The sequence below is a fragment of the Pantherophis guttatus genome, chromosome 2, assembly GCF_059756535.1.
Source record: "Pantherophis guttatus breed Tessera chromosome 2, ASM5975653v1, whole genome shotgun sequence".
Classification (NCBI taxonomy): domain Eukaryota; kingdom Metazoa; phylum Chordata; class Lepidosauria; order Squamata; family Colubridae; genus Pantherophis; species Pantherophis guttatus.
In genome coordinates, this window is record NC_142064.1 from 125334205 (window position 1) to 125361457 (window position 27253).

The 27253-nt window shown below is 42.6% G+C and overlaps 1 protein-coding gene and 1 long non-coding RNA gene across 2 annotated transcripts; one reads left to right on the forward strand and one right to left on the reverse strand.

Moving 5' to 3' along the window:
- Positions 1-1112: 1112 nt before the first annotated feature.
- LOC132711038 (uncharacterized) lies at positions 1113-4148 on the reverse strand. Its single transcript, XR_009621809.2, has 2 exons — positions 3981-4148; positions 1113-1535 (listed from the first exon to the last, which is right to left on the reverse strand). It is a non-coding gene; the product is annotated as an uncharacterized LOC132711038 (long non-coding RNA).
- LOC117666558 (E3 ubiquitin-protein ligase TRIM58-like) lies at positions 4117-22872 on the forward strand. Its single transcript, XM_034419305.3, has 6 exons — positions 4117-4702; positions 11972-12067; positions 16522-16752; positions 19775-19797; positions 20811-20911; positions 21624-22872. The coding sequence occupies exons 1-6, from the start codon at positions 4271-4273 to the stop codon at positions 22205-22207; spliced, it is 1467 nt and encodes a 488-aa protein (XP_034275196.2). The 5' UTR covers positions 4117-4270; the 3' UTR covers positions 22208-22872.
- Positions 22873-27253: the final 4381 nt, after the last annotated feature.

The following is a 27253-nucleotide window of genomic DNA, read 5'->3' on the forward strand; positions in this document are numbered from 1 at the left end:
ATTAAAATATTTTTTATTTATTTTAAATAATTAAATAGAACTGTTAAATTGTCCCGCAGCGAGTTGGCCATGATGAGTGGACTGCAGCGAGTTGGCTGTGGCAAGTTGTCCCATTTCCCAGCTATTCAACAACTTATAATGATGTGCTCTTCATTTCACAGTGCCCTCAAAAAGATGTTGACATGTTTAGCAAAGGTAAACCCGACTGATTCCTTCACGGTCTTCCACAGTGATTCTCTCATGTTGTTCTGCAGCTGTTTATTCACTAAATCTCCCCACAGGTTTCGCAGTTGCATCATCTTAAAGGTAGTTGAGGGTCAGCTTACTTTAATTAGAGCAGCCAAGGTCCAGTTTTAGCTTAAAAGCCACCTCTTGGGCAAATACATTCTATTGAGGAATGAGATGCTTCACAAATTCACCATCCAGATTGAGAAAGGAACAGAATTGTTGCAGACCATAATTTGTGGGTGGGACTGGAAGAGAAGAAGTCCTATGGATTTCTCTTGGTTCTAACATGGAAACAAGTTTCTTGGACTTAGCTTGTATGCTGTCGAAATGCTGTCATGCATCATTGGTGATATAGATTGATTTTATAATTTAAATAATTAGTACTTGATTTATAACCACAATTGGGACTGGAACCCCTGTTGTTAAGCGATGCAATCGTTAAGTGAATCACATCCAATGTTATGACCATTTTGCCACATTCATTAAGTGAATCTAGTTACCTCCACTGAGTTTGCTTATCAGAAGCCAGCTGGAAAGGTCCCAAATGGTGATCACATGATCCCAGGATGCTGCAACTGTTAACTGCAAATACAGGCCTGAATTTGGCTCTTAGGACTGCAAGGATGATGCGATGGTCATAAGTATAAGGACCAGTTTGTAAGGCACTTTTTTCACCACCATAATTTTGAGCAGCCATTCAATAGCTGGTTATAAATTGAGGACTGCCTCTATTACATTTGCTGTATGGAAACTGGCCATTGGAGCAGATTCACCGTCGGCAGTTGCACAGAAGAAAGGTGTGATTACTTCCATTCTTCAGCATAATTACAAGTTAATAAATGAGGCAGATGAGGTAAGACTTCCAACAAAACAACCAACATATATGCGGGAAATGGTTTGTATTTATAATTTACACATACAGTAGATGCCAAGTTGGGCCACTTTGCATCTAGGAAATCCTTGCAGTACCATGGCTCGAAGCCATAGCTGATGTGATGACCTGGGGCAAGGCATGGAGGCAACACAGCCAGCTGATAGTTCAAATTCCCCTTTATTGCTCCAACTTTCCCCCAAACGCTCCCACATTTATGGCAAGTCCTGGAGCAAAGCGGTCACACACACACACACACACACACACACACCACACACAGCAGCCTCAGGCTGCGAGTAGCCCAGCAAAATGCTGTTAGCACAACGGCTTCAAGGCAAGAAGTCCAACAAAGCAAAGGAACAAGGCAATGATAAGGCAAGAAGTCCAGCGAACTCCAGATGTCGGCAATGGCACACAAAACTCCATGGATTCAACTCTAGAAAAGAGGAGGGAAAGGCTACTTGTATTGCATTAGGAAAATGTGGACTTTCATAACTGAAATAATTTGCTGGGAACTTCAAGACCCTCCTCAAGATAGGTTGGTCTTCTGCGAATGTGGGAAAGAGAAGCTGATGGGAGTTTCCAGTAGGGAGAAAAGTATGACAGCTTTTCTCTCTTATTGTTTGCAGAGCACTGCTACAGTAAGACAACACTGGAACCAGAAACTGCAGCACACTTTTTATTAACCTGGTAACTATGCCCTCCAAAGTAATGCTACTTGTTGCTAAATTAATCCAGTAGTTATTCTAATCTTGACTTCCAACTCTTACTTCGCTTCCTGCCTGTGTTTCAGGTTTTTTCTGCTGGCGAGAGGAAATAATAATAATGTGCATTACAATATCTGCAGGAAACACCATTTGCCAGTGAGATGAGATAATAGACAAAAAGAAAATGAAGAAGCTAAAGCACTCTGGGATTTTAGAATTCAAACAGACTGGTACCTTCTACATAACACCCTGGACTTAACTATTGTTGATAAGAAAGACAAAAATATTTGAATACTGGACTTTGCAGGACCTGGAGGCAGGAGACCAGGAGAGGAGAGGAGGGGAGGAGCCAGGGCCAGATTTAGATGAAAAGAGGCCCTAGGCTATTCCACTTATGAGGCCCTTTCACCTATAGTGAAAGTGTAATTTTAATTTTGCTAACAATTTGAATGTAGGCCCCTCTTGATCTTGAGGCCCTAGGCTGAAGCCTAGTTAGCCTATAGGAAGATCCGGCCCTGGGAGGAGTGGAGACGAGAGGAGAGGAGAGAAGAGAAAATAATAATAAGATTGGCAAATAGAAGTAGAACAGATGAACAAAATTGGCAAAAGAAAGCAAAAGTAGTATCAATAATAAGAGGCACCTTACGTGCAATTCCAGAACAATTGAAGCACCACTTGGATACCATGGGCACTGACAAAATCACCACTTGCATCAATTGCAAAAGGCAGCTTTACTTGGAACAGCTTACATCTTGCGACAATTTCCTTAACACCGCCAAACAACATCTGCCTATCCCAGGTCCTTGGGGAGAACTTGATAGGTGGATAAAAATGCCAAATCCAGTTTAAACATCTGGCTGGCTATGTGACCAATCCCAAATAATAATCTAATTTATATGCCACCCAATTCTGAGCAACTCTGCGAGGTCATGGCAGACATCCTTTTAATTAAAAAGAAAAGACATGTTTCCAGAAAATGTGATTTTCCAAGCATGCTATGACTATTTGTTCATTCAGTGCTTAAATTTACTGTTAGAGTTATTAGAGATAGCACTTAGATCCTAAAAAATTATCATGTATGTACTCGAATTTGCAAGCTAAATGTTGGAGATGAGAATGTGATGATGCAACCTATTATCATATATGGTGGACCTGCAAGAAAATCAAGGCATTTTGGATAAAAATTTGGTGGGTGATGCAGAACATTCTGAAAAAAAGGTTGAAATTTACTCCTCAATTGTTTTTACTGGGTATAACGATGGGTTGTACAGTATTAGAGACTAAATTGATTTTGAACTTAATATCAGCAGCAAGGCTGTTGGTAGCGCAATACTGGAAGAAGGACTTTTTGCCTACTATTGAAGAGTGGATACTGAAAGTAACGAACTTAGCAGAAATGGCGGAAATCTCAGCGTATTTGAAGGACTATACACAAGAAAGATACGTATCGGAATGGAGAAGATGGATTGATTATATTCAAAATAAGTATCAGACAAGAAAATATCAAATAGCTTATGAATGAACGTTAAGTATTAGAAGTATTATGTTATCTATAGTGGAGTTAAGGTTTCAGGGGGGGATTTAGTAGTCTGAGGATAGATAGGTTAATTTAGCTTATGATTGTTAATTGAAATACCCTGTATTTTGCTCTGGGAAGTCTGGGGGGGAGGGGAGGGAAAGGGTGGGGGGAATATTGGGGGGGGGAATTCTTTTTTTTTTTGTAAAACTTTTCAATAAAAAAAAATTACTGTTAGATTTAACGATAAATGGATACCACATCTATCTGGGTTTTTCCTGCTGGAAAAATATTTGCCTGGGATTTTCTTGGGGGTATCTCATGTTGGAAATATTCGATGCAGCTCTCAATAGAGTGTATTTCTCAGTAACTCTCAGGGTTTGGGCTGTTCTGAAATCTCCTGGGAAGGCCCTGCCCTGAAGAAAATTAGCTGTTTTGTCTGCATAGTAACAATAATAGGTCACATTATTTTAATGAAATTTAGTACCTTTGTTCCTGTCGCTCTCCTGCCTCCCTCCCCCCACCCCCAAATCATCAATAACCATGCACAATTCTAATTCCCCAGACCTTTTTTGGAGGAGACTTCAGATCACACAAATTTCTGCAGAAATCTGAGAAACCCAGCCCTGTTTGCCTTGCACCCCCGAAACTTATTTACCTCGTTTGGGAAATCACGTAAAGTAGTGATTTTGACTTTTGGCTGACGTCCTGTTTCTCTGGCTTTCCTTTCTATCGCCTTGCAAAAGAAATTTTGGTTTCTGTGTGCTTGTCTTGGTCTGGAATGAAAAGCGTCAACAAGAGAAAGAAACGGGGTGGAAGGGTTCCAAGGAGGAAATTCTTACCCAAAACTTCCTCCCTGCTGTAACCACTCCCTCGTATGCTGACAGTTCTTTGGAAATGAGACTGCTGTCCATCTCCGGGTGGATTTTAATGGTCTTTTAAGCAGGCATGGCCTTCTCGGTGGACGACCCCGTGGAGAGGCTTCAGGATGAGGTATCTTGTTCCATCTGCCTGGAGTATCTTAGGGACCCAGTGACCATCGACTGTGGCCACAATTTCTGCCAGGCGTGCATCTCAGACTATTGTGAGCGAGGAGCTGGTTCCACAACCGGGGCAGCTCTCTGTCCCCAGTGCCGGGTGGGGTTTTTGCTAAGCAGCTCCCGCCCCAATAAGCAGCTGGCCAATATTGTGGAGGGCATTGAGCGGCTGGCTCGGAGGCCCAGCCAAAGACTTGCTGAGGCCTTGTGCGAGAAGCATGGCAAAAAGCTGAGGCTTTTCTGCCAGGATGATGGGGAGTCTATTTGCTTGGTGTGTGACAAATCTCGGGAGCATCGGATGCACTCGGTCCTGACCATTGAGGAGGCAGCTCATGATTACAAGGTAAGGAGGAAGCTGGGTTTGGATTCCAAACAGAGTTATGAGTGAGGACAGGCTGGGCTTCTTTGCATGTCCAAATCCTCAGTGGCTCAGTAGGGAAGCTTTGGGCCAGTTATACACACTCAGTCCAGCTTACTTGATAGGGTTGCTGTTTTGGAAGGGAGACCTCCTTTGCTGTTGGAGAGAAAGTGGGGTATATTAAGGTGACCAATCGTCCTCCTTTAGGGAGGACAGTCCTTCTTTTGTAAGTTCTGTCCTCTCTCAAAAAGTGTCCTCCTACATGTCCTCCTTTTTGATATTTGAAGACTAATCTGTAAATCTCCGTAATCAATCGATGCCAATCCAATCTCTTGCGTGTGATGTGATGTATTTGTATTTGACATGACGATTCGTCAAGGCTCGGTACAGTATGGCGAGACATGATTATGAGACACATGCACTCCGCACAGGAGACTTGTTTTGAGAGAGTTTGCCGTGCGCAAGTGGCTTTGTTTACTTCTTACCAAAACATGACAGGGCACACAGGCACACATTAGACTCACTTCTTTCTCAGTGAATATTCAATCCTACACAGGTGAGCACAATAATTCATGTTTTATTAATTCATTATCTATTTAATAATTTCCAAATATGTATAATTTTATTTACAAGTTTATTTGCTTATGTTTACAAGTTTACAAGTTTTTTTTTAGTTTATTTGTGTCCTCCTCATTGTAAAAAAGTTGGTCACCTTAGGTATATAGATGAAGCATAAATACAGAAAACTCTTAGTATTCTTAGATTCAAATTGTCCAGGCAGTATTCAACTGTTCTTCCTTGATCCTTGGGCTTCTGCTGGAAGGGTAGTGTTGTTGCATGCAAATGATACTCAGTGTCAAAATTTGCATAAATTACATAATGATATTCTCATGCGGGGGACCTCCTTGTGGCTTCTAACAATTGTGTGGGCCTACATGTTCTCGTTTTTGTTTTTTTAAAAAGCCCTCCATGACCCTCAACTTTATATTGGTGGGAAAAAAAGTACATAAAAAATGAAGTGGCTCTCTCAAACCCCTTGGCCTTGAAGGACTATGAAACTGTGCCAAGAACATCAGTTAGGCTTTTTGAACATAATACAAGGTTAATTTTGGTATTCTCAAAACCCTTACTGCATATTGCTTGGGAAAATTAATCTTCACCCTTGCTCTGTGGATCTGCAGAACAATTCTAGGAGGTTTGGTGAACATTAAAAGGAGGGGAAATGTTGCCTTCCATCTCTCTGCTTTATAGGATTCTTGAAGTAGTACATATGGGCCTCCTTGTGTAAGGTGACCAGATTTTAACATTGGTAAAGAGGGACATTGTGGGCGTGGCTTATTTTGTGGGCATGGCTAGCTGGTCATGTGACTGGGTGGGCGTGGCTAGCTGGTCATGTGACCGGGTGGCCATGGCTATGTGTATAGGGTAAGGTGAACAGATTTTAACATTGGTAAGAGGGACACTATTGTGGGCGTGGCTTATTGTGTGGGCGTGGCTTGGAGGCCATGTGACTGGGTGGGCGTGGCTAGCTGGTCATGTGACCGGGTGGCCATGGCTATGTGTATAGGGACTACTCAGAGGGCTGGAAAGTCATTTCTGACAGGTCCTCACACTTTTGACTGGTCCTCACACTTATGACCATCCTCACATTTATGCCCGTGCAGCATTCTTAACAACCATGTCACTCATTTCACAACTGCTTCTCTTCACCATGGTGACAAGATAGGGCAAAAACGTAAAATGTGAGGACAGTCATAAGTTCGAGGACTGGTCAAAAATGCGAGGACCAGTCAAAAATAACTTTTTCAGCCCTCTGAGTAGTCCATATGCACAAAAGGACTAACCAGAGGGCTGAAAAAAGTCATTTCTGACAGGTCCTCACACTTTTGACTGGTCCTCACACTTATGACCATCCTCACATTTATGCCCGTGCAGCATTCTTTACAACCATGTCACTCATTTCACAACTGCTTCTCTTCACCATGATGACAAGATAGGGCAAAAATGTAAAATGTGAGGACAGTCGTAAGTTCGAGGACTGGTCAAAAGTGCGAGGACCAGTCAAAAATAACTTTTTCAGCCCTCTGAGTAGTCCATATGCACAAAAGGACTAACCAGAGGGCTGAAAAAAGTCATTTCTGACAGGTCCTCGCACTTTTGACTGGTCCTCACACTTATGACCATCCTCACATTTATGCCCGTGCAGCATTCTTAACAACCATGTCACTCATTTCACAACTGCTTCTCTTCACCATGATGACAAGATAGGGCAAAAATGTAAAATGTGAGGACAGTCCTAAGTTCGAGGACTGGTCAAAAGTGCGAGGACCAGTCAAAAATAACTTTTTCAGCCCTCTGAGTAGTCCATATGCATAAAAGGATACAGTAATAGAGAGGGATGAAGGAAGGGAAGGGAAATTAGAGTAGGAGTGACGGTTAAGAGAGGGAGGAAGAGAGGAGGAGAAGGAGAAAGGAAGAGGAAATAGGGAGGAGAAGAAGAGGGTGGGGGGAAGAAAGTAAGAAGGAAAGAAAAGAGAGGTGGTAGGTTTGAGGAGAAAGATTGCTGTACAATAAAAAAGATGAAAGGGAAGAAAGCCAACCCCAAACAAATATAAAGATATTAAGATAAAGAATGAATTGTTAAAGTTTAAAGAATAAAAGAGAACAAATATGAATAAATAGCAATAATTAGAAACACACATACAAACATACAATGTATTTTCTTTGAACAGAATATTTGGCTGGTTCACAAATTTAAACAGTGTTTAGTCATTTCAATTAAATTTACAATTTCTATATTTCCTTTTTGCCATATTTATTCCTCATCTATTTTTAAAAAAAAAACAATATTACCCTTCATCCTCATCTCTAATCTTAATCAAATTCAATTTTTCCCTTCTATTCTATATTATACCCCTTCCCATTGTCATCTATTTTTATATCCATCCTCACATTGGTTAATTATGTAATTATGTAATACAGTTGTTTAATACAAATTCAACATTTTAATATAAATCAATTAGTTATATAACTATCTTTTTTGTATATTAATCAATATGAACATGAATATTCCAATTATTTCCATGCAATCCAATTTCTTACAAATCAATTAATTATACTTACCAATAATAATAAACCAAATAATTTCCCCCATATATTCCTCCAAACCACAACTTAACCATTTCTGCTTTCAACACAGTATACAATTAATAGTATCTCAATTATTACAATTCCCTAGTTAAAAAGAGCTTTTTTTTCTTTTGTGTTTTAAAATCTTGAACTCTCCTCTTTTGCCCTAAATAATTTTCCATTGTTTGCACTTACCTTTTTTGGTGAGGAAAAGGAAAATAAGTCTGCTGCCTAATTTTCCCGCAAAGCCAACAGCCTGTTTTACTTTCTGTTTTGTTTTGAGCTTGGTTTGCACAAAGAGAAAAAAAAAAAACTGAGCAATTTAACAAGAGCAGAGCCCTGCGCAAATCAGCTGAGAGGGGGAAGCCGAGCTAATCAACGTAGGGCGGCCCTTTGAAGCCCCGCGGCAAGAGTTTAAACAGTTTTTTTCCCTCTAGCCATCAGCGGGGATTCAGGAGGCAGAATGAAAAATCGGGACTTTTTTAAAACGCTGCGGGACACGGGACAAATTGCTCAAAAGCGGGACTGTCCCACCAAAAGCGGGACGTCTGGTCACCTTATCCTTGTGGCCTCCCATCCAGGCGCTTTTAGTTTCCAGGCACTTACAGCAACAGCTGCTCTGAGATCTCTCTCTGAATCACATCATGCTGTTTTGATTAGCTTGAAAGTCTCAGATTCTTGCAGATATTGTAAAGCCAATATTTCCTCATATTCCCATCCCTTGCCTTTCTTTAAATGCTGCCTATAATCCAGAGAGAGGGAGAGGGGCAAAAGAGAAATTTCCTCTCAACTGAGAAATTTCTAAACAAAGCCTTGCAGGAATCATTTTCATGGTTTTGTTTTTTTTTTTTTTTTAATTTGATTTATATGCCGCCCTTCTCTGGAGACTCAGGGCGGCTTACAATGTGCTCAGCAATAGCCTTCATCCTTTTGTATATTTATTCAAAGTCAGCTTATTGCCCCCACAAACTGGGTCCTCATTTCACCTACCTTTGAAAGGATGGAAGGCTGAGTCAACCTTGAGCCTTGGCGAGATTCGAACCCTGCAGTAATTGCAGGCAGCTGGTCTTAATAACCAGCTTAATAACAGGGTGCCTTAGACCACTGTACTACCAAGGCTCTTCACATGGTTGATGTCGATTGCTCTTCACACTTTCTTCATGCAACAATTATAGACTCTCCAAGATCTCCTGTATTCACCATTACAAGTTTACATACGTGCTAGTCGTTCCCAACTCTAGGGGGTGGTGCTCATCTCAGTTTCAAAGCCGAAGAGCCAGCGCTGTCTGAAGACGTCTCTGGTCATGTGGCCGGCATGACTAAATGTCAAAGGCACACGGAACGCTGTTGCCTTCCCACCAAAGGTGGTCCCTATTTTTCTACTTGCATTTTGTACGTGCTTTCGAACTGCTAAATTGGCAGAAGCTGGGACAAGTAATGGGAGCTCACCCTGTTACGTGGCACTAGGGATTCGAACCGCTGAACTGCCAACCTTTTGATCGACAAGCTCAGCATCTTAGGCACTGAGCCACCACATCTATTAAAAGCAATAACAATGAAGCCATTGCAAAATGTTAAGAGAGATAAGTGTCTCACTGTAATATGAGAATTGTAAAAAGCTATTCATCAGCCTGTTTCATTTTAACCAAATTATGCATCTCTGCTTCTTACAACAGCTATAGCTTCTAAAAAGAGCTGCATCTTAGAACCAAAGGTTATGCATTCTTTTTCTCTTTTTATTCCCAAAGGCTATATTGAGCATGAGTATCTGTATGGGGAACTATCCATAGGAATCTACTGAGCAGGATTATGTTACAAAGTGGATAGCATCTCACTATGAAGATGGATAGCTTATGCATTTTCCAGGAATGTTAGTTTTTGAAAGGGTATTCTTGTTTGTTTGTTTGTTTTGGAAGCATATATTAGTAATTAGAATACAGCTTTCCTGTATATCCATCCACAAAATTGTGCGAAATTTTGCCACTCATTTTTGTATGATCTAAGCATATCATCCAAGAAAATCCTTTCTTTTTTCTGGAACAATTTCTCCTTCCTGCTCCTTTCTTTCTAAATCCATGACTGTCTAGCTAGAAGAGATGTTTTTATAAGACGAAAACTTGCTAATTGCTTTAATTTTAAATTGTTCCCAAATTAAATTTATACACTTCCCGGGTTAAATTTACTATAGGCATTGTCCATCAAAACTAATAATCTGAAAGAAAAAGTAAGTATTTTTTAACAAATGTATATATTGAAAAATAAACAAACAGCTAGAAACACCTCTGTTATGACATTTGTAGATGGCAGTGATTTTTTACAACAGATGTTGAGCAATTTTTCCTAATCCTTGTGCTTCTAAGGAATTAAGATTGTTAGCTTTTTTCCCCCTCCTTGCATTTTTTTCCACATTCGTTCAGTTTTTACAACTTGGGCAGAATTAAGCCAAATGAGCTTTCCTGAGCAGACAGATAAAATGGATTTTTAAAAAGTCAACTCCCCCCCCCATTTCTATATAGCAGCTGCTACAGACAGAACACAACTGGAAAATAAACAGAAATTCTGACGTTATTCAGAATTTAAAATGTGAGTACATCCCCCCCCTTTTTTCTCTTATTCATACTAGTATGGCAAAAATTATTCCTCCTGCAGCAGCAGTGAGCTCACATTATTGCTGCCAATTTTTGATTCTCTTTTCCTGCCTTTTTAAAAATAAGTGGAAAAGTGGAAGTGAAAGCATTTGCAGACAATGCTTATCTCCATATTTCACAACCTTTAAATATTTCAAAACCTACTTTCCTCAGGAAGTAGGGAGAACCAAGTCATGCTGTTTTTCCTCCAAATGAAAAGCCCTTGCGAAAATGTAAAGCATTTCCTCCACTGAAATTTTGTTTGGTCAACACTTTGCTGATCGTTCCCTGTTATCATACAATTAATGAGTGCCTGTGCTTTAAATCTCAAGTTGAGAGATAAATGTTTTTTAAACCTTATCTCTAAGTTCAGTGATTTCTCCAATAATTACTTTCTCCAGTTGGTAATCTTCTCCTATCAACCATAAATGACACATCTAAACAGAGATGGGTTAACAGTAGAAGCCTCCTTGGAGTTTTTGCTCTAGGTAGATCCATGGATGAATGTTATTGTGGACATGGGTAAACATAGGTAAGCATTAACCAAGAGTGTTAGGCATGAACATCATCTTGTGGGCCAGAGACCCCTGTCTTGACATGGTACTCCTATTGCTAGAAGCTCAAACTGCCCAAGGAGCTGCTGATACAGTTTTACAGAGAAACTATTGAGCCTGTCATCTGCACCTCTATAACTGTCTGGTTCGGTTCTGCAACCCAACAAGACAGACACAGACTTCAGAGGATAATTAGAACTGCAGAAAAAACAATTGCTACCAACCTGCCTTCCATTGAGGACCTGTATGCTGCACGAGTTAAAAAGAGGGCTGTGAAAATATTTACAGACCCCTCACACCCTGGACATAAACTGTTTCAACTCCTACCCTCAAAACGACACCCTAGAGCACTGCACACCAAGACAACTAGACACAAGAACAGTTTTTTCCCGAATGCCATCACTCTGCTAAACAATTAATTCCCTAAAACTGTCGAACTATTCACTAAGTCTGCATTACTATTACTATTAATCTTCTCATTGTTCCCACCACCCATCTCCTTCCGCTTATGACTGCATGACTGTAACTTTGTTGCTTGTATCCTTATGATTTATATTGTTTCCTATTATGATTTGATTGCTTATTTGTACCCTATGACTATCATTAAGTGTTGTACCTTATGATTCTTGATGAATGTATCTTGTCTTTTTATGTACACTGAGAGCATATGCACCAAGACAAATTCCTTGTATCCAATCATACTTGGCCATAAAGAATTCTATCTATCTATCTATCTATCTATCTATCTATCTATCTATCTATCTATCTATCATCTATCTATCTATCTATCTATCTATCTATCTATCTATCTATCTATCTATCCATCTATCCATCTATCCATCTATCCATCTATCTATCCTGTGGTTCTCCAAAAGTATAGTATGTTAGTTTGAAGGTGTATTCATACATCTATATCTAGGCCTCATATGCATTTTCTTTCTTAGACGAAGCTCCAGGAAGCTGTGGACATTCTCAGAAAAACACTGGCAGAAGCAACAAAGCTGGAAGTCCAAGAGAAGGAGAAAACAGACCAATGGAAGGCAAGCTCCTAATCATGTCCTCCTGACTCTGACTAGCTCTTTTTTACCCTGAGTCCCAACTAATAGGGTCATATGCAGAATCGTCAGTGGGGTGTTTTTAAATGCCTTGCTAGCTTTGTTGTGGGGGAGGTGCATAGGCAGCTACAGCCTCTTAGAAGTTCAACAGGAGAGTATGCAAAGTGAGGGTGGAGTTTCGTTCCTTGAGCTTGTGAACTGATTCCTGAACGTTTCGTTACTAGGCTAGTAATACCTTCAGTAACCTTCACTTGACACACCCACACCTGACTCTGACCTGATGTGACCCTGACCTGACCTGACCTCACATCACAAGATCTGCTGACCACATGAAGCCCTGATAAACAGAAGAATATTGACACTGACATCCGCTAAATTCCGCTGAAGATGTTACCTAGCCTGGTAACATAATGTTCGGAAACCAACTCGGAGAACGAACTTCCACCCTCATCCTACACCCGAGCTACAGATATTCGCCACTATTGTATACAAAGTTTTTGAACAGCTCCAAATAAGCACTGCAGATCCCAAAGAAGAGATTCAAGCAACCCTACTAATCACAAAGGAGTAGAAATATTAAGGGAATTTCTAAGCAGGTACATTAAAATGTTATATTGCACTCCATGAATCAATGGAAAAGCACCCTCACTGATAATCCCTGTGCTCTATCCTTTAGGAGCAAAGCCACAAGTGGTGCTGTTTTTTAGCATTTTAATGAAGGATAGCAATAGCACTTAGACAGCACTTTACAGCCCTCTCTAAGTGGTTTACAGAGTCAGCTTCTTGCCCCCAACAATCTGGGTCCTCATTTTACCCAATTCAGAAGGACGGAAGGCTGAGTCAACCTTGAGCCTGGTGATATTTGAACTGCCAAATTGCAGTCAGCCGCAGTCAGCAGAAGTAGCCTGCAGTACTGCACTCTAACCACTGTGCCACCATGGCTCATGTGGATAAGTGAAGAAAGCAATATTTTATATCTCTTCCCACAAAGCTTCTCTGCAAAGAACAAGCAACAGCTTCTGTCCTTAATAAATGGTGGATGAGAATGGACAAATATATGTAAAGGCTCAAAATGGCTAGCTTGGCCACTTTCCACGTTGCTCATCAGCTTGCAGGTATGGAGATGTTCTGTGCCTGTTACCTGTGCAATTTGGGCTATATCTCTGCAAAGCTGTAGCATTCTTCTGAAATAAATTATATCAGCATCTAAAACCTATCCGGGTGGATCTCACAATGTCAAGAAGAGGATGAAGCCGAAAAGAATGATCAGCAATGAGTATTCCAAGAGCATGGCATTATTGAGAGCTGGTGCCTGAGGCTGTAACACCTGGAAGTAACTCATGGAGTAGATAAAATAGCATTGTTTTCCCCCCTTAAATTAATAGAAACAGTAAGAATTAGAACCATATGATATCCTTTGTCAGCAGAAGCAAAGGAAATGTAATAATGGACTCACTGGTAACAGAATCAGGAATACGGTACATAGCTGGCAGAACTGGTCCAAGAGAGCATTATGCTTATTTTTTAAAAACACCAGTCTAGTACTTTTTCAAAAGTGCTAAACGCAAATTTATAAGGAGTTGTGAAAGGTCTGACTAGCTCTTAAGACAGCTTTGGTCAGTATTATAAAGCAGGTGCCCCTGTATAACTTGGGTATCTCTCAGCCAAGCCAAAGTGGTCAAGGAAGGACAGTTTCCAGAGGTTGGGGGGGGGGGAAGAGGGGTATCCACCAAGCCTAAAATGACTTAAAAGCAGCTTGTCTAGACCAGGGGTGGGTTCTACTTACCTTTACTACTGGTTCGCATCGTGCCTGCGCATGCTCTTCTGCGCGTGTGCAGATCAACTTTGATGACGTCCGGGTGAGTGGGCGGAGCCTCCCTTTGTTTTACTACCGGTTCTCACGAACCGGTCTGAACTGGGGGCAACCCACTAATGGACTAGACCCCTAATTCGGACTGCATCAGCAACCACGTGAAATTTATCATAGAATAAAAACACTATCTTAATACTGAAATAGGCATAAATGACTTTATGCTGCCTCGACAGGTGGACTGAACATGAGATAAAGGCAACAGAAGTCCACGGCAGAAAATAAAACAGTTATGGAGGCCTATTTGTATAGTAGTTGGAGGAAGTGAAGAACAGCCCCATACGAGGAATAGAAGCAAGGCAAAAGGTGCCAAAGAAGTGATGGATTTATGTGGCAGGTTCCTCATTCTCAGTGAGGCAAGAAGTATTAGCACGTACTTACTGCACGTGTATTTACCTCGGGTGAGTTTGCTTTCTTTCCCGCAAGCTCTCTTACATCCCAGAAGTGAGTCAGCAGTTAGCTATTTGGCTCAGATGTTGGGAAAGATCCACAGTTGCTCAAATTGTTGACGTATCAAGGCGGCTTTAAGCTCTTCAGGTTCAAAGATAAAAAAGCATCATTGAACCTGGAGAGCTTAAAAGCCCCCTTGATAACCTTCTGATCCCACGAGTGTGAGGAGCTGGTTCTGAAGACCTGACCTCTGTTTGTGTGTAAGGTATTTCACTCTTTCTCAGAGACTCTTGACCCTTGTCTGGGGGTTTGGGAGCATTATGTGTGAAAGAACCGCAGTTCATTGTTTTGCTTTTTCGATTATAAGGAATGTGGCTAAACTTCAACAGGCAGGAAGAAAGACACATTGGCCAGAGACTCTTTACAATCAAACTATGGAGCTGCTCTGGCTGAAAAGATTACAGAAAGGAAATCCCCTTCCCACAAAAACGATTCACAAAACCCTGGGCTTGCATAGACCAGTTTAGGGTTTCTGGGCAACTCCCTAAAGCTGTACTTTAAAAAGCAATTGGATTTCTGGGCACTAGCAAACTTATTTTTCCCAGAGCAAACGGAACCACAAAAAGCAATTTGATTTTCAGGCACTAGCTAACATTTTCCCCAGATCAAACCACAATCGACTTGCATCTCCGACTTGTCTTTGAGCACTGATTTAAAATTTACTAAGTAGCCTAGAGATATGGATCTCCACGCACCAATTATCAACTAAAATACCCAGAGCAACTCAAAACTCAGCAGGAAAAAGAATTCTGAAGAGATAAACGTATTGCTGTATTTTCTTACAGTTACAAAGTTTGTTTTGTAACACTTTAAAGGCAAACCACAAATCCTGCAATAAAAAACTGCACTTTGGCAGTTGTCAGTATAAATATATACAAAACATGGTGTTGGGAAATAGAAAATAGAGTTACAGGAAAACCAGGAACTACAGATGGTGACAATGATTTAAGCATTGCTGAAAACAAAACCGTGTAACTTGTCCCTCCGTTCTGGTTCAGAAAGTTGGAAGATAGCCAATGTAAGACCAATTGTAAAAAGAACCAAGAAAAGATTGGGGATGGGCTGGTCGGCTTAAGGAGGATCCCAGGTAAATTCACTGAAGTGGCAATGAAAGACCAAAAAAATAAAAAATAAAGTACATAGAGACAAATTATGCAAATCAACACATTTCACATCACGGCAGTAGATCATTTGCATAAGGACCCAAGTACTAACAATCTTTATTATTTTTTCTCCCAAAGCTACATTCCTTTTATATTACCTTCTACAAACTTGGTTAGTTTGAATGAATTTTTTTAAGGGGCAAATGCAGGACAATACAGGACTCCATTTGTTGTTGCCATCTGGATGTGGGGGAATTAGCTTTGAGCTAAAATGGATCTGTAATGGGTTTATGAACTATCCATTGCTCCTTTGTCATACGTTGCTGGATGTTAATTTGATCCTGATTGCAATTATATATGCTCCCTAAATAGGGACATGGTGGCTCAGTGGCTAAAATGCTGAGCTAGTTGATCGAAAGGTCAGCAGTTCAGTGGTTCGAATCCCTAGTGCCGCGTAATGGGGTGAGCTCCCGTTACTTGTCCCAGCTTCTGCCAACCTAGCAGTTCGAAAGCACATAAAAAATGCAAGTAGAAAAATAGAGACCACCTTTGGTGGGAAGATAACAGTGTTCCATGCGCCTTTGGCGTTTAGTCATGCCGGCCACATGACCACGGAGACGTCTTCAGACAGCTCTGGCTCTTCAGCTTTGAAACGGAGATGAGCACCGCCCCCTAGAGTCAGGAACAACTAGCACATATATGCGAGGGGAACCTTTACCTTCATCTTTATGCTCCCTAATGGATTATTTTCATTCTAGAAAGGGCAGAAGTGCTTCCGTGTTACCTTCCGAACGGGGGTTAGTATTATTAAGGAAAATAATATAATATTATTTTAATATTAACCATATTTTAATAATTACTAATAAATATTTAATATTTCTTAAAATATTTCTTAAATATGAAAGAAATGCTTTAATACATTTCTCTCATATGAAATAAATATTTTAATATATTCCTTTAATATTAGTTTGAGTCATCCAATGTCCAGCATTGCTTTCTCTCGATCCCCCTGCTAGAACAAAGTCAAGAAACACAGAGCACTCATCGTATCAGGGTTTGAAAAACGCCGCCAGGTATTGGCCGAAGAGGAGAAGCTGCTTTTGAAGCATCTTCAGGAGGAAGAGCTGGCAACACTGAAGAAGCTGGAGAGGAATTCAGACTTCCTTCTTGAACAGTGTGCTGGACTGCAAAACCTCATCGTAGAGATGGAACATAAAATCCAAAAACCTGCGGCCATTTTGCTCAAGGTGAGGTCCTTCAGAATAAGCCAGATGAAAGGAGCAAGAGAAAGCAATGGCTACATGCAGCACATTTGCCATGGCCTCTTGCTACAGAGGGCAGTGCGAGGGCTCAGTGGTTAAGATGTTGGGCTTATTGGCTGGAACAGCCCGGGTTTGAGACCCAAGCATTGCGCAACGGGGTGAGCACCTAGCTCCTGCCCACCTAGCAGTTTGAAAGCATGTAAATGCGAATAAATATATGTAAAGGTGAATAGATAAATAGATACCACTTTGGTGGGGAGGAAACCAGTGGTGGGTTGCTACCGGTTCACCCTGAATTGGGCGAACTGGTAGCAGCAGTAGCGGGAGGCTCTGCCCACAAGCAAACCGGTAGCAACAGGATTTGAAACCCACTACTGGAGGAAACAGAACTACGATAAACAGCACAACAGTAAAATTGGCAGGGACTCCTTGCGAAAGAGCTCAATAATTTCTTGTAACTCTCTTTTCATGTTGTTTTTCTACGTTTCTTGTATAATTAATCATGAAATTGTTCCAGAACTGGTGCTGCAAAAGGATAGAATATAAAATTAACAGAAGGCAATGTTGGTTCATTGCCATTTCTAGAATTTTACAGTTCCAACAGTTAGAAGCTTGCATTATTACATTTGTAATGGGACTGGATTCTGGGGAAGCTTTTTCAATTTTGTGGTTGCTATCACATCATATGTTTTTTCTGAGCAATGCGACTTTGGAATTTAGGTAGCATACAAAGTGATTGATAAGCTATGAACTGCATATATCCTAGATTCTAGGATATATCCTAGATCAGTGATGGCGAACCTTTTTGGCTTTGCGTGCCAAAAATCTGAGCTGGCGAGCGCTGTTGCGCTCCCGCGTGCCGGAATCCATAATGCAATGCACGCTCCCATTTACGCATGCGTGCACAACACCCCCCCATGCTCCCTCTACACATGCGCCCACACTGAGCATGCGTGCCCCCCCCATGCGCCCCCCCACTTTTTCCAAGTGGGCCGGCATAACTCTTACCAGAGGACAACTAGGTACCGGCCCCGTTCCCTGGTGAGACAGCTGTTCCCCACCTAGCACATGGCACTGCCAAGATGGCTGGGCCGAGACTGCCGCCCCCCCGGAAGCTTCAAACGCAAGGGTTGCCTGGGCTCCTTCCCACTGGGAGCTGCAGGTCAAGCAGGTGGTGGACGGGGGACAGGCTACACCTATTGCCACCTAAGTGGAAAGCCCAAAGATGCATATGCTGCCCTCAGCGCTTCCCCGACACCTACCCCGACACCTACCTGCGCCTTGCCTGTTTCCCCAGCTCCTCTTCTCTAAATGAGCACTCGACAGCTGGGAAAAACAGGAGCCGCCACATTCACTCTGCCCCACAATTCTGCTCAGCTCAAGTTCATGGAAATCATGTGGTGGCCCTTGAAACTTTAGGAGGGAACTGGCTCCGAGATTGGGAGGCAGCCTTTGGCGGAGCCAGCCTGATGGGAAACTCAAAACAGAGGGGCTTTTCCCTTCTTCCGCCTCGCTCATGGGCTGTGGGGTTTGGGATGGCTCTAGAGCCGAAATTCTGATGAGCTTGGCTGATGATCGGGCAACACCAGAGCTTCCTGGTACACGTGTTCATTCTCTTGCCTGTCTTCTTTCCCTGTTTAAAAGAGCCGCACATGTAGGGGGGAGAGATCTGACTAAAGAGCTGTGCTTTAGCTGTGCTAAAGAGCTGCCTCCTGCCTTCCACGATCTCCAAAGTTCCTCCCCATCAAATCCTACTTTTCTCCTGCCTTCCACGATCTCCAAAGTTCCTCCCCCATCGAATCCTACTTTTCTTCTGCCTTCCACGATCTCCAAAGTTCCTCCCCCATCGAATCCTACTTTTCTCCTGCCTTCCACGATCTCCAAAGTTCCTCCCCCGTCAAATCCTACTTTTCTCCTGCCTTCCACGATCTCCAAAGTTCCTCCCCCATCGAATCCTACTTTTCTTCTGCCTTCCACGATCTCCAAAGTACCTCCCCCGTCAAATCCTACTTTTCTCCTGCCTTCCAGGATAGAACCTGCAGAGATCGGGGAACGCTCTGCCTCCGTGCATGCGCGGCAGAGAACGGAAGACCAGCTGGCTGATGGGAGGTGCGCGCATGTGCGGTGGACCTGGGCTGGGGCGACGGCTGGCGTGCCGGCAGAAAGGGCTCTGCATGCCACCTGTGGCACGCGTGCCATAGGTTCGCCATCACGGGCCTAGAATATCCAAGTCCTATGCTAAACCCTATGTTATCTGAGGGATAACTTCTGATGTTTTAGAAGATCTGAGGGATGCTTTGCTGTTTTAAGAAAACAGCAAAGCTGCTGAAAGCATCATTCCTCCCTCCCCCAACATTTTAACTGGACTTTGTTCCTTAGAACCTTGAGGACTAGAAACAAAATATCTATCTTCCCCCCCCCAAAAATAACAATAGATCTTATAACAGGGGTGTCAAACTCAAGGCCCGGGGTCTGGATCCAGCCCACAGGGTGCTTAGATCTGGCTCACGGGGCCGCCATGGAAGTTCTATAGAACTGGTAGAAAAACTGTCGGGAGGCTCCGCCTACCGACCCTGACATCATCAGAATGCTTTTGCGTATGCGCAGAAGAGAGCACATGTGGCCCTATTGCGAACCGGTAGTAAAGGTAAGTAGAACCCACCCCTGGGCCGCAGGTAGCCCTCTTGAGTTCCATTTTCACTGGCAAAGGGTTGCAGGAAGCCGTCGCAGCTGAAAACGGAGCTCGGGAGCCTATTTTCACTGGCAGAGAGCTCAGGCCACCACAGGTGCCCCCAACATGAGTGATGTTGAGCTGGCCATGCCCATCCTGGCCCCCCGAAGTCAAACACAACCCTGATGTGGCTTTCAATGAAATCGAGTTTGACACCCCTGTCGTATAACGTTTGATAGAGCAGCATTAACAATAGGATTCTTTATAAGTTCTTTCAGCAACATTAAAAAAAAAATTACTAAAGCATTTACCATATTTTTTGTTTTTTTCTCTTAGGATGTGAAAAGGACCTTGACGAGGTTAGTATACTAAATTTGGACAATTATTTGCAGGTTTAGTTTTGTAATAAATCCTGATTGAAGTTTGCTTCCAGAGAAAGGCTTGTGTTTATAGGTAGCCTTCAACCTAGGACTACAATTGGCCCAAAGTTTCTGTTGCTAAGCAAGGCAGTTGTTTAGGTGAGTTGTGACCAATTTTACAACCTTTTTTTGTGACGGTGAAGTGAATCACTGCAGTTGTTAAGTGAATCATGAGGTCGTTAAGCGAATCTGACTTTGCTTGTTGGAAGCCAGCTGGGAAGGAAGGTCACAAATGGCAAACCCATGCATCCTGCAACTGTATAAATACAGGTTAGTTGCCAAGAGCCTGAATTTTTGATCACAGGAACCGTGGGAATGCTCCAATCGTCATATTGTTGTTTGTTTCAGGGCTTGTTTCAGGGCTACTGTAAGTTTGAACAGTCGCTGAACAAATTCTTGTATATCAAGAACTACCTGCTTTTAATTCCTGTGGGATAATTGAGAAATCAGATTGTATGTTTGTTTGTTTGTTTGTTTGTCTGTCTATCTATCTATCTATCTATCTATCTATCTATCTATCTATCTATCTATCTATCTATCTATCTATCAGTTCGATTTACATGCCGCCCTTTTCCAGAGACTCAGGGTGGCTTACAATGCATTAAGCAATAGCCTTCATACTTTTGTATATACTTGCTTAGTAGGGCTTTCGGCCTCCCCTAAGCGGTGTTCTTTTTTATACAAAGTCAGCTTATTGCCCCCACAATCTGGGTCCTCATTTTACCTACCTCGGAAGGATGGAAGGCTGAGTCAACCTTGAGCCTGGTGAGATTTGAACTTGCAGTAATTGCAGGCAGCTGACAGCTAAGTACTACTTTAACAGCACTTAGTCCACTGCGCCACCAAGGCTCTTGTTGAGGGCGATATGCCGACTTTGTAAACCGCTTAGAGAGAGCTGTAAAACACTGTGAAGTGGTCTATAAGTCTTAAGCGCTATTGCTATTTCTCCCCAGGACTGAAGGACTATCCCTGAAAGAACCACAGCCTATTTCGATGGAATTGCAAGACGCCTATGATGTTCCTGGCTTGATGGAGTCATTGCAAAGATACAATGGTAATTGAGAGGTGCTTATGTCATAGTGGGCTTAATGCAGGGGTGTCAAACTCAAGGCCCAGGGGCCGGATCCGGCCCATGGGATGCTTAGATCTGGCCCGTGGAGCTGCGCTGGAAACAGTGAAGGACCGGCTCACAGTGCCTCTGCCAGCGAAAACAGAGCTTGGGATCCTGTTTGCGCTGGCAGAGTGCTTGGGCTGCCACAGGTGTCCCTGACATGAGCAATGTCGAGCTGGCCATGCCCACTCTGGCCACACCCACCCCACAAGGTCACTAGGGCTGTGGGTGGCACCCCCAAGTTGTTTTCACTGGCAGACGGTTGCAGGAGGCTGTCACAGCTGAAAACAGAGCTCAGGATTCCGTTTTTGCTGACAGAGTGCTTGGGCTGTCACAGGCCTCCCTGACACGAGCAATGTCAAGCGATGTCTGGCCATGCCCACCCCACAAGGTCAAACACCACTCTGATGCGGCCCTCAATGAAATCGAGTTTGACACCCTTGGCTTAATGTACTGGATTAGGTTATGTGTTCAAGTTCTCACTTGACCCTGGATCTCAGGGATTTGGACAGGTTTCCCTCCTAGCATCACAAGATCATCCGGGACTGGGAGGGGCAAATTAAAAGTCTGGCCCAAAACCTGACAATGGTATACCTTCCTTTCTTATGGCTGGAAAAACAAGACCAGTCCTGATGGTCTCTATTTCTGCTTTCAGCATCGGTGACCTTTGATCCGGATACAGCTAATCCTTACCTGCTCTTATCCAAGGACCTCCTCAGCGTTCAAGTGGTGGATCAAAGGCAAGATCTGCCCAAGAGCTCGTCTCGCTTTGAAACGTGCACTTGTTTAATGGGCCGTGAGCAGTTCACCTTTGGAAGACATTACTGGATGGTGAGCGTGGAAGGCAAGTCCAGCTGGACACTAGGAGTGTGCAAAGAATCAGTGAGCCGCCAAGGTATCTTCACCCCTTCGCCGGCAAATGGCTTCTGGACAATATGGCTGAGGAATGGGGATGAGTATGCAGCACTTACCTCTCCACTCACAGAACTAGTGTTCAGAGCAAAGCCAAAGCTGATTGGTATCTTCCTGGACTACGACGCAGGAGAGGTTTCTTTCTATAATAGCGATACCGGTTCCCACATATTTACCTTCTTGGATTCCTTCTCTGAGACCCTTCGACCTTACTTCTATCCTGGAATCCGAGCTGGGGGTCTCAATGATGCTCCCCTCATTATCCAACCAGCCAAAGATCAGTCAAGTCTTTCTCTTCTGGCCATTGAGACCTTTTCACACCTCTAGGGCCGGTTCCACACAAAGCATTTAATCTGGAATGGGACAACCAGGTGATGCTATTCCTTACTTATGTCTATGGAGATTCTCAGTCATCCAGGTCATGGTTGTCCCAAAGGTGCTTTTTCAAGAGGCAACTGGATTTTTTGGTTTTTCTTTGAAGACATTTCATTTCTCATCCAAGAAACTTCTTCAGCTCTGAAGAAGCTTCTTGGATGGGAAGCAAAACATCTTCAAAAAATTCTTTACTTATGCTATTCTCTTCTCTTTAACACATTTTCACCCTCTGAGACATCATCATTCCTGCATCAGAAAAATGTTCCCAAATGGATCTTTGGATATGGAATAGACATGGCTTATTCCTGTAATTTCATGCGATGTTGCCTTTCTACAATTTTTCTATCATAAAGCTCCTTATCTCTAAATGAGTCCCCTCCTCTTTTTTTCATCCAAAAGGGAATCTGAAAAACAATTCTTGGGGATTGAGGAGGTGATGGAGTAGGTACCGAGGACGTATGTTAGCATTAGTCATTATTATTATTGTTGTTGATGTTGGACTTTTAAGGATATTTATTTCAGTTAATATTATTCCCATACCTTTTGTAAATTGCTTGGATACATCTGTTGGAAATGACATAAAAGTACCTGAAATAAAGAAATAATAGTGGCTATAATATCCAAAATCATTGAATTTAATTTACCAGAGGAACAAACATGCAGAAGTTCAAAACAGCAAGAAACTGAATTGACATAAAAGAGTTATCTGTGGGGAAAAGTATTTATATCATCTGAGGGAAGTCTGGTTTAAACTTAGATGCTTAATTTCTTTTGGGACTTTTTCTTCAGATCCTGTAGTTTGTATGTGTGGTTTTTAAAAATCCCTCACTGTTTCTTCTTCCTCTGACTTTCTCCTGTCCTTCCCCTTCTACACCTCTCCTTTTCCTTAATTCTTTGTTCAAATTACTTTTTTTTCTTCTTCTTTCTCCTCCAATCTGTTTCTCTGTCTGTCTCTCTCTCTCTGTGTGTGTCTCTCTCTCTCTCTGTGTGTGTGTCTCTCTCTCTGTGTGTCTCTGTCTGTCTCTGTCTCTGTTTCTCTCTCACTCTCTCTCTCTCTGCCTAACTATGCCCCCCTCCCCTTCTCTCTTGCTCTGTCTCTTTCTCTATCTCCATCTCTATCTAATTGGGAAATTCTGAGTGTCGAAGTCCACATATATTCAGGTTGAGAAACATTGAATTAAACCAACGACACAGTCCAACTGTGCTATGCATGTTTGCAAGTATTATAACACCCCCGTGCTGATATATGTTTTTGCAGGACAAATCCAATAGTTGTCACAGAATATTTTTTCTTGTGGAGGCAGGGGATGTTTTAAATAATTTGTCTTGAATATACCTATACATACATTAACAATTATTGGCGAATGATCCAATAGTTACCTGTAGTCTGGACTAAATATTGGCATGTGGGTGCCAAAATGTCTCACTCTGGACAGAACTTTTTAAAAGACACATTAGAGACAAGCCAGCATGGCTACAGGGCTGGAGCCACTAAAACTAAGTGTGGTTATGCTCTAGGGCAGTGGTGGGCTTCAATTTTTTTTTTACTACCGGTTCTGTGGGCATGGCTTGGTGGGCATGGCAGGAGAAGGATACTGTAAAACCTCCATTCCCATCCCACTCCAGGGGAGGGTTACTGCAAAATCCCCATTTCTTCCCAACCAGCTGGGACTCAGGAGGCAGAGAATAGATGGGGGTGGGGCCAGTCAGAAGTGGTATTTTCGGGTTCTCCGAACTACTCAAAATTTCCGCTGCCGGTTCTCCAGAACTGGTCAGAACCTGCTGAAACCCACCTCTGCTCTAGGACATAGCTATTCACTCCTTTGTGTGTTGACGGTACCAGAATCAAGATTAGGTGGCTTCTATTTAGTTTGCTCATTATCTATTGACTGCTTTGTTTATTGGTATACTTAATGTTTTAGCATTATCACTTTTTTCATGTCTGTCATTTACTGAGAATGTGTTTAAAATTTAGTTGCAGGATACTCTTTCACCGCTAGAGGTCCCCCTATCCTTCTGCCAATTGTCAGGCAGAAGTCAAGAGTCTTCCCCCCCCCCCCCCCCGAGTTATTACAGTTCTACTTGATTGTGCACAAGCTGGTTTTGATGCAGAAGAATCCACAAGAAGGATCCAATGCTTTTGTTCAAATGCCGAAAGCAATGTAATGCTGTCACAATGCTGCATTATTACCCTTGTACAAATAGTTGACCACCTACTGCTATTATCTTCTTGCTTTCAGAGTGGATCTGTTTTCAGAGAGAAGAGACAAGTTTATGATTTTTGAGCCTGATTATGCATCTCGGTGGAAACTTCATCTATATCTTTACTAGATGCAAAGCTCTAGTCAGCAAGTGACTCAGAGTAGCTTCCATATACCTTGCAGTAATTAGCTTAAAGAAACAGTCATAAAAACAATAAAATCCAGAATAACAATTACCATATTTTTCAGAGCATAAGACGCACCTTTTTCCATCCTAAAAGGAGGTGAAAATTTAGGTGCATCTTATACACCGAATGTAGCCCCGTTCACCCACTGGCCCCCTCCCTTTGGCCTCTGCTTCCCAGCAGTTACCTCCTTGTAGCAAGCATTAAGAGGTAACAGCTCCTTTCAGCTTCAGCACAGCCTAATTAGCACAAGTTGATTGGATCGGCCTCCCAACTCTCAGCTGTTTTGTTCTCAGCTGTTTTGCACCGGCCTCTGCTGCTTGCTGCAAGGAGGTAAATTGCTGGGAGCAGATTTTTTTTCTTGTGCTAATCAAGCTATGCTGAAAACGAAAATGAAAGTAAAGCAGGCTGTTTGCTATTTGCTGCAATGAGGCAAAATTGCTGGGAGGCAGAGCAGGGGTGGGTTCTAAATTTTTTTACTACCGGTTCTGTGGGCGTGGCTTATTTTGTGGGCATGGCTTGATGGTCATGTGACAATTCTTTAGGATTTAGCAGAGGTACTGGTCTACCAGGCTTTTAACTGCTTGCAGAGCTGTACCGGTCTACTCATTTGTTTTTGCAGGCATCAGTCTACTCATTTGTCTTTGGAGGCACCGGTCTACCACCACACTGCCTTTTAACACTGATCAGCTGTAGGGCGGTCCTTTGAAGCCCCGCAGCAAGAGTTTAAACAGTTTTTTTCCTTCTAGCCGATCAGCTGGGACTCAAGAGGCAGCAATAGATTGGGGGTGGGGCCAAATAAAAGGTAAGAATAATGCGTGGGGGGCGGAGGGCAGAACCGGTTCAGTGACGTCATATTGTCACTGCTACTGGCTCAGCAGAACCGGGAGGAACCAGGAGGAACCCACCACTGAACTCTTTCCCCTCCCCCCACCCCCCCGTTCTGATCCTTTCACTATCTTCTTTCAATGTCAGCAGTTATTAATCTCATTATGCCATCTGTATGCATGGCACTTTACTTATGTAAAGTGGCCCACGCCCAGATGGCATCATGTGCACAAATCTATTTTGCATATGTGGCTTTCTTCCAGATGCGGATGGATCTAGGCCTCCCACGCCTTACATCCCAGGCCTCGCCTTTTCCTGCAGCTGCTTATTTTAGTATCCTAATTCTTCTCTTGCTACATCATAATGGGTGTAATGACAATCACTGGATCCTTGCACACATCCCTGGAGATGCCTAACTTTGGATTCTGTGATTGTCTTACCTAATGATGGGAGCAATCATCCTCATCTTCTCAAACAGCTCGAATTACAGTGACACCCAAGGATACGCAAATGAACTTCCTAAAGGTGGGAAGAATGATCACTTGGGATAATTGTAGGGAAGTTCAGCAATCTCTCCGGGATGTCTTAATTGTTCTTTGCTCCACCGAGTTTCTCTTGGCTGAATGTAATTTTAAGCAGCCTAAGAAACTGGGTCTTATTCAGAGTTGAAGAAGTTTTTTGGGGGTGGGGGGGGACACACAGTTAGAAATAGGGAAAGCTGCTTACAACACAGAGTCCACAGTGTTGACTCAGATCTTCAGCAGCAGCTCACACATTTATTTTTGAATTTGTAAGCTGTTTTAGTTAAAGTGTCTCTGATGGCAATAATGACAACCACAATAATAAAAGAACCACAATATATAATTACTGTTTTCATTTATTAACAAAGCATTACTGGCATCGAGAGCTCTTCAGCACTCAAGTCCCAAAGACCTCCAAGAGACAGTTTTTAAAGAGCTCTTGGTAAGACCACAAAGGTTGAAACCCCCCTTGCATAATGGTCAAGATATTTCAAGGGGGAATGGTTGCCACAGAGAATGCCTATCTTTGGGACCTTTCTAGGGGTGGGTTCTACTTACCTTTACTACTGGTTCACATCATGCATGTGCAGATCACTTCTGATGACATCTGAGTCAGTGGATGGAGCCTCCTGCCAGTTTTACTACCAGTTTTTGCGAACCAGTCTGAACCAGGGGCAACCTACCACTGGACCTTTCCCATTATACTTCTCAATAGGTGAGGATCTTCAGTAGGCTTTTTCTGTGTCCATCTTACAAGGTAATGAAGAAAAGAAGCAAGCCCAGATGAATTAATTCTAATTTATTGTAAGGTTATGTCAACAAAATTTTGCAAGTGCCAGGGTTCCGATCGATGCCCTAATGAATCAAGCAAAGTTTCAAGAAAAATCCAGTTGTTTATTAAGAGCACCATGTCAACATGGACCAAGTGAAGCCAGGTCTGACTTCACTCGGTTGCCTCTGATCCTGTTTCCCCCTCTCCCCCAAGGTGTGTCTTCAGTCACATTTCCCAATGAAGCAATTTTGCGGGTCATAGAAGTCACTCTCTCCGACCGTTGCAGGTTTCTGTGGAGATGACCCTGACTTTGGCTGGCTAGGATGTGTTTTGTTTTGACTGAGGTGCAAATTCTCCGATGCAGCTGTGAGGTTCCCCCTGCCTATGGCAACCCAAGAGAAGGTCAGGAAAGCTTCGCAAGTTGACAGCAAGTTTGAAACTCCCCCAGAAATGATGTTATATAATAATAGTGTTCCGTAACTCTATGGCCT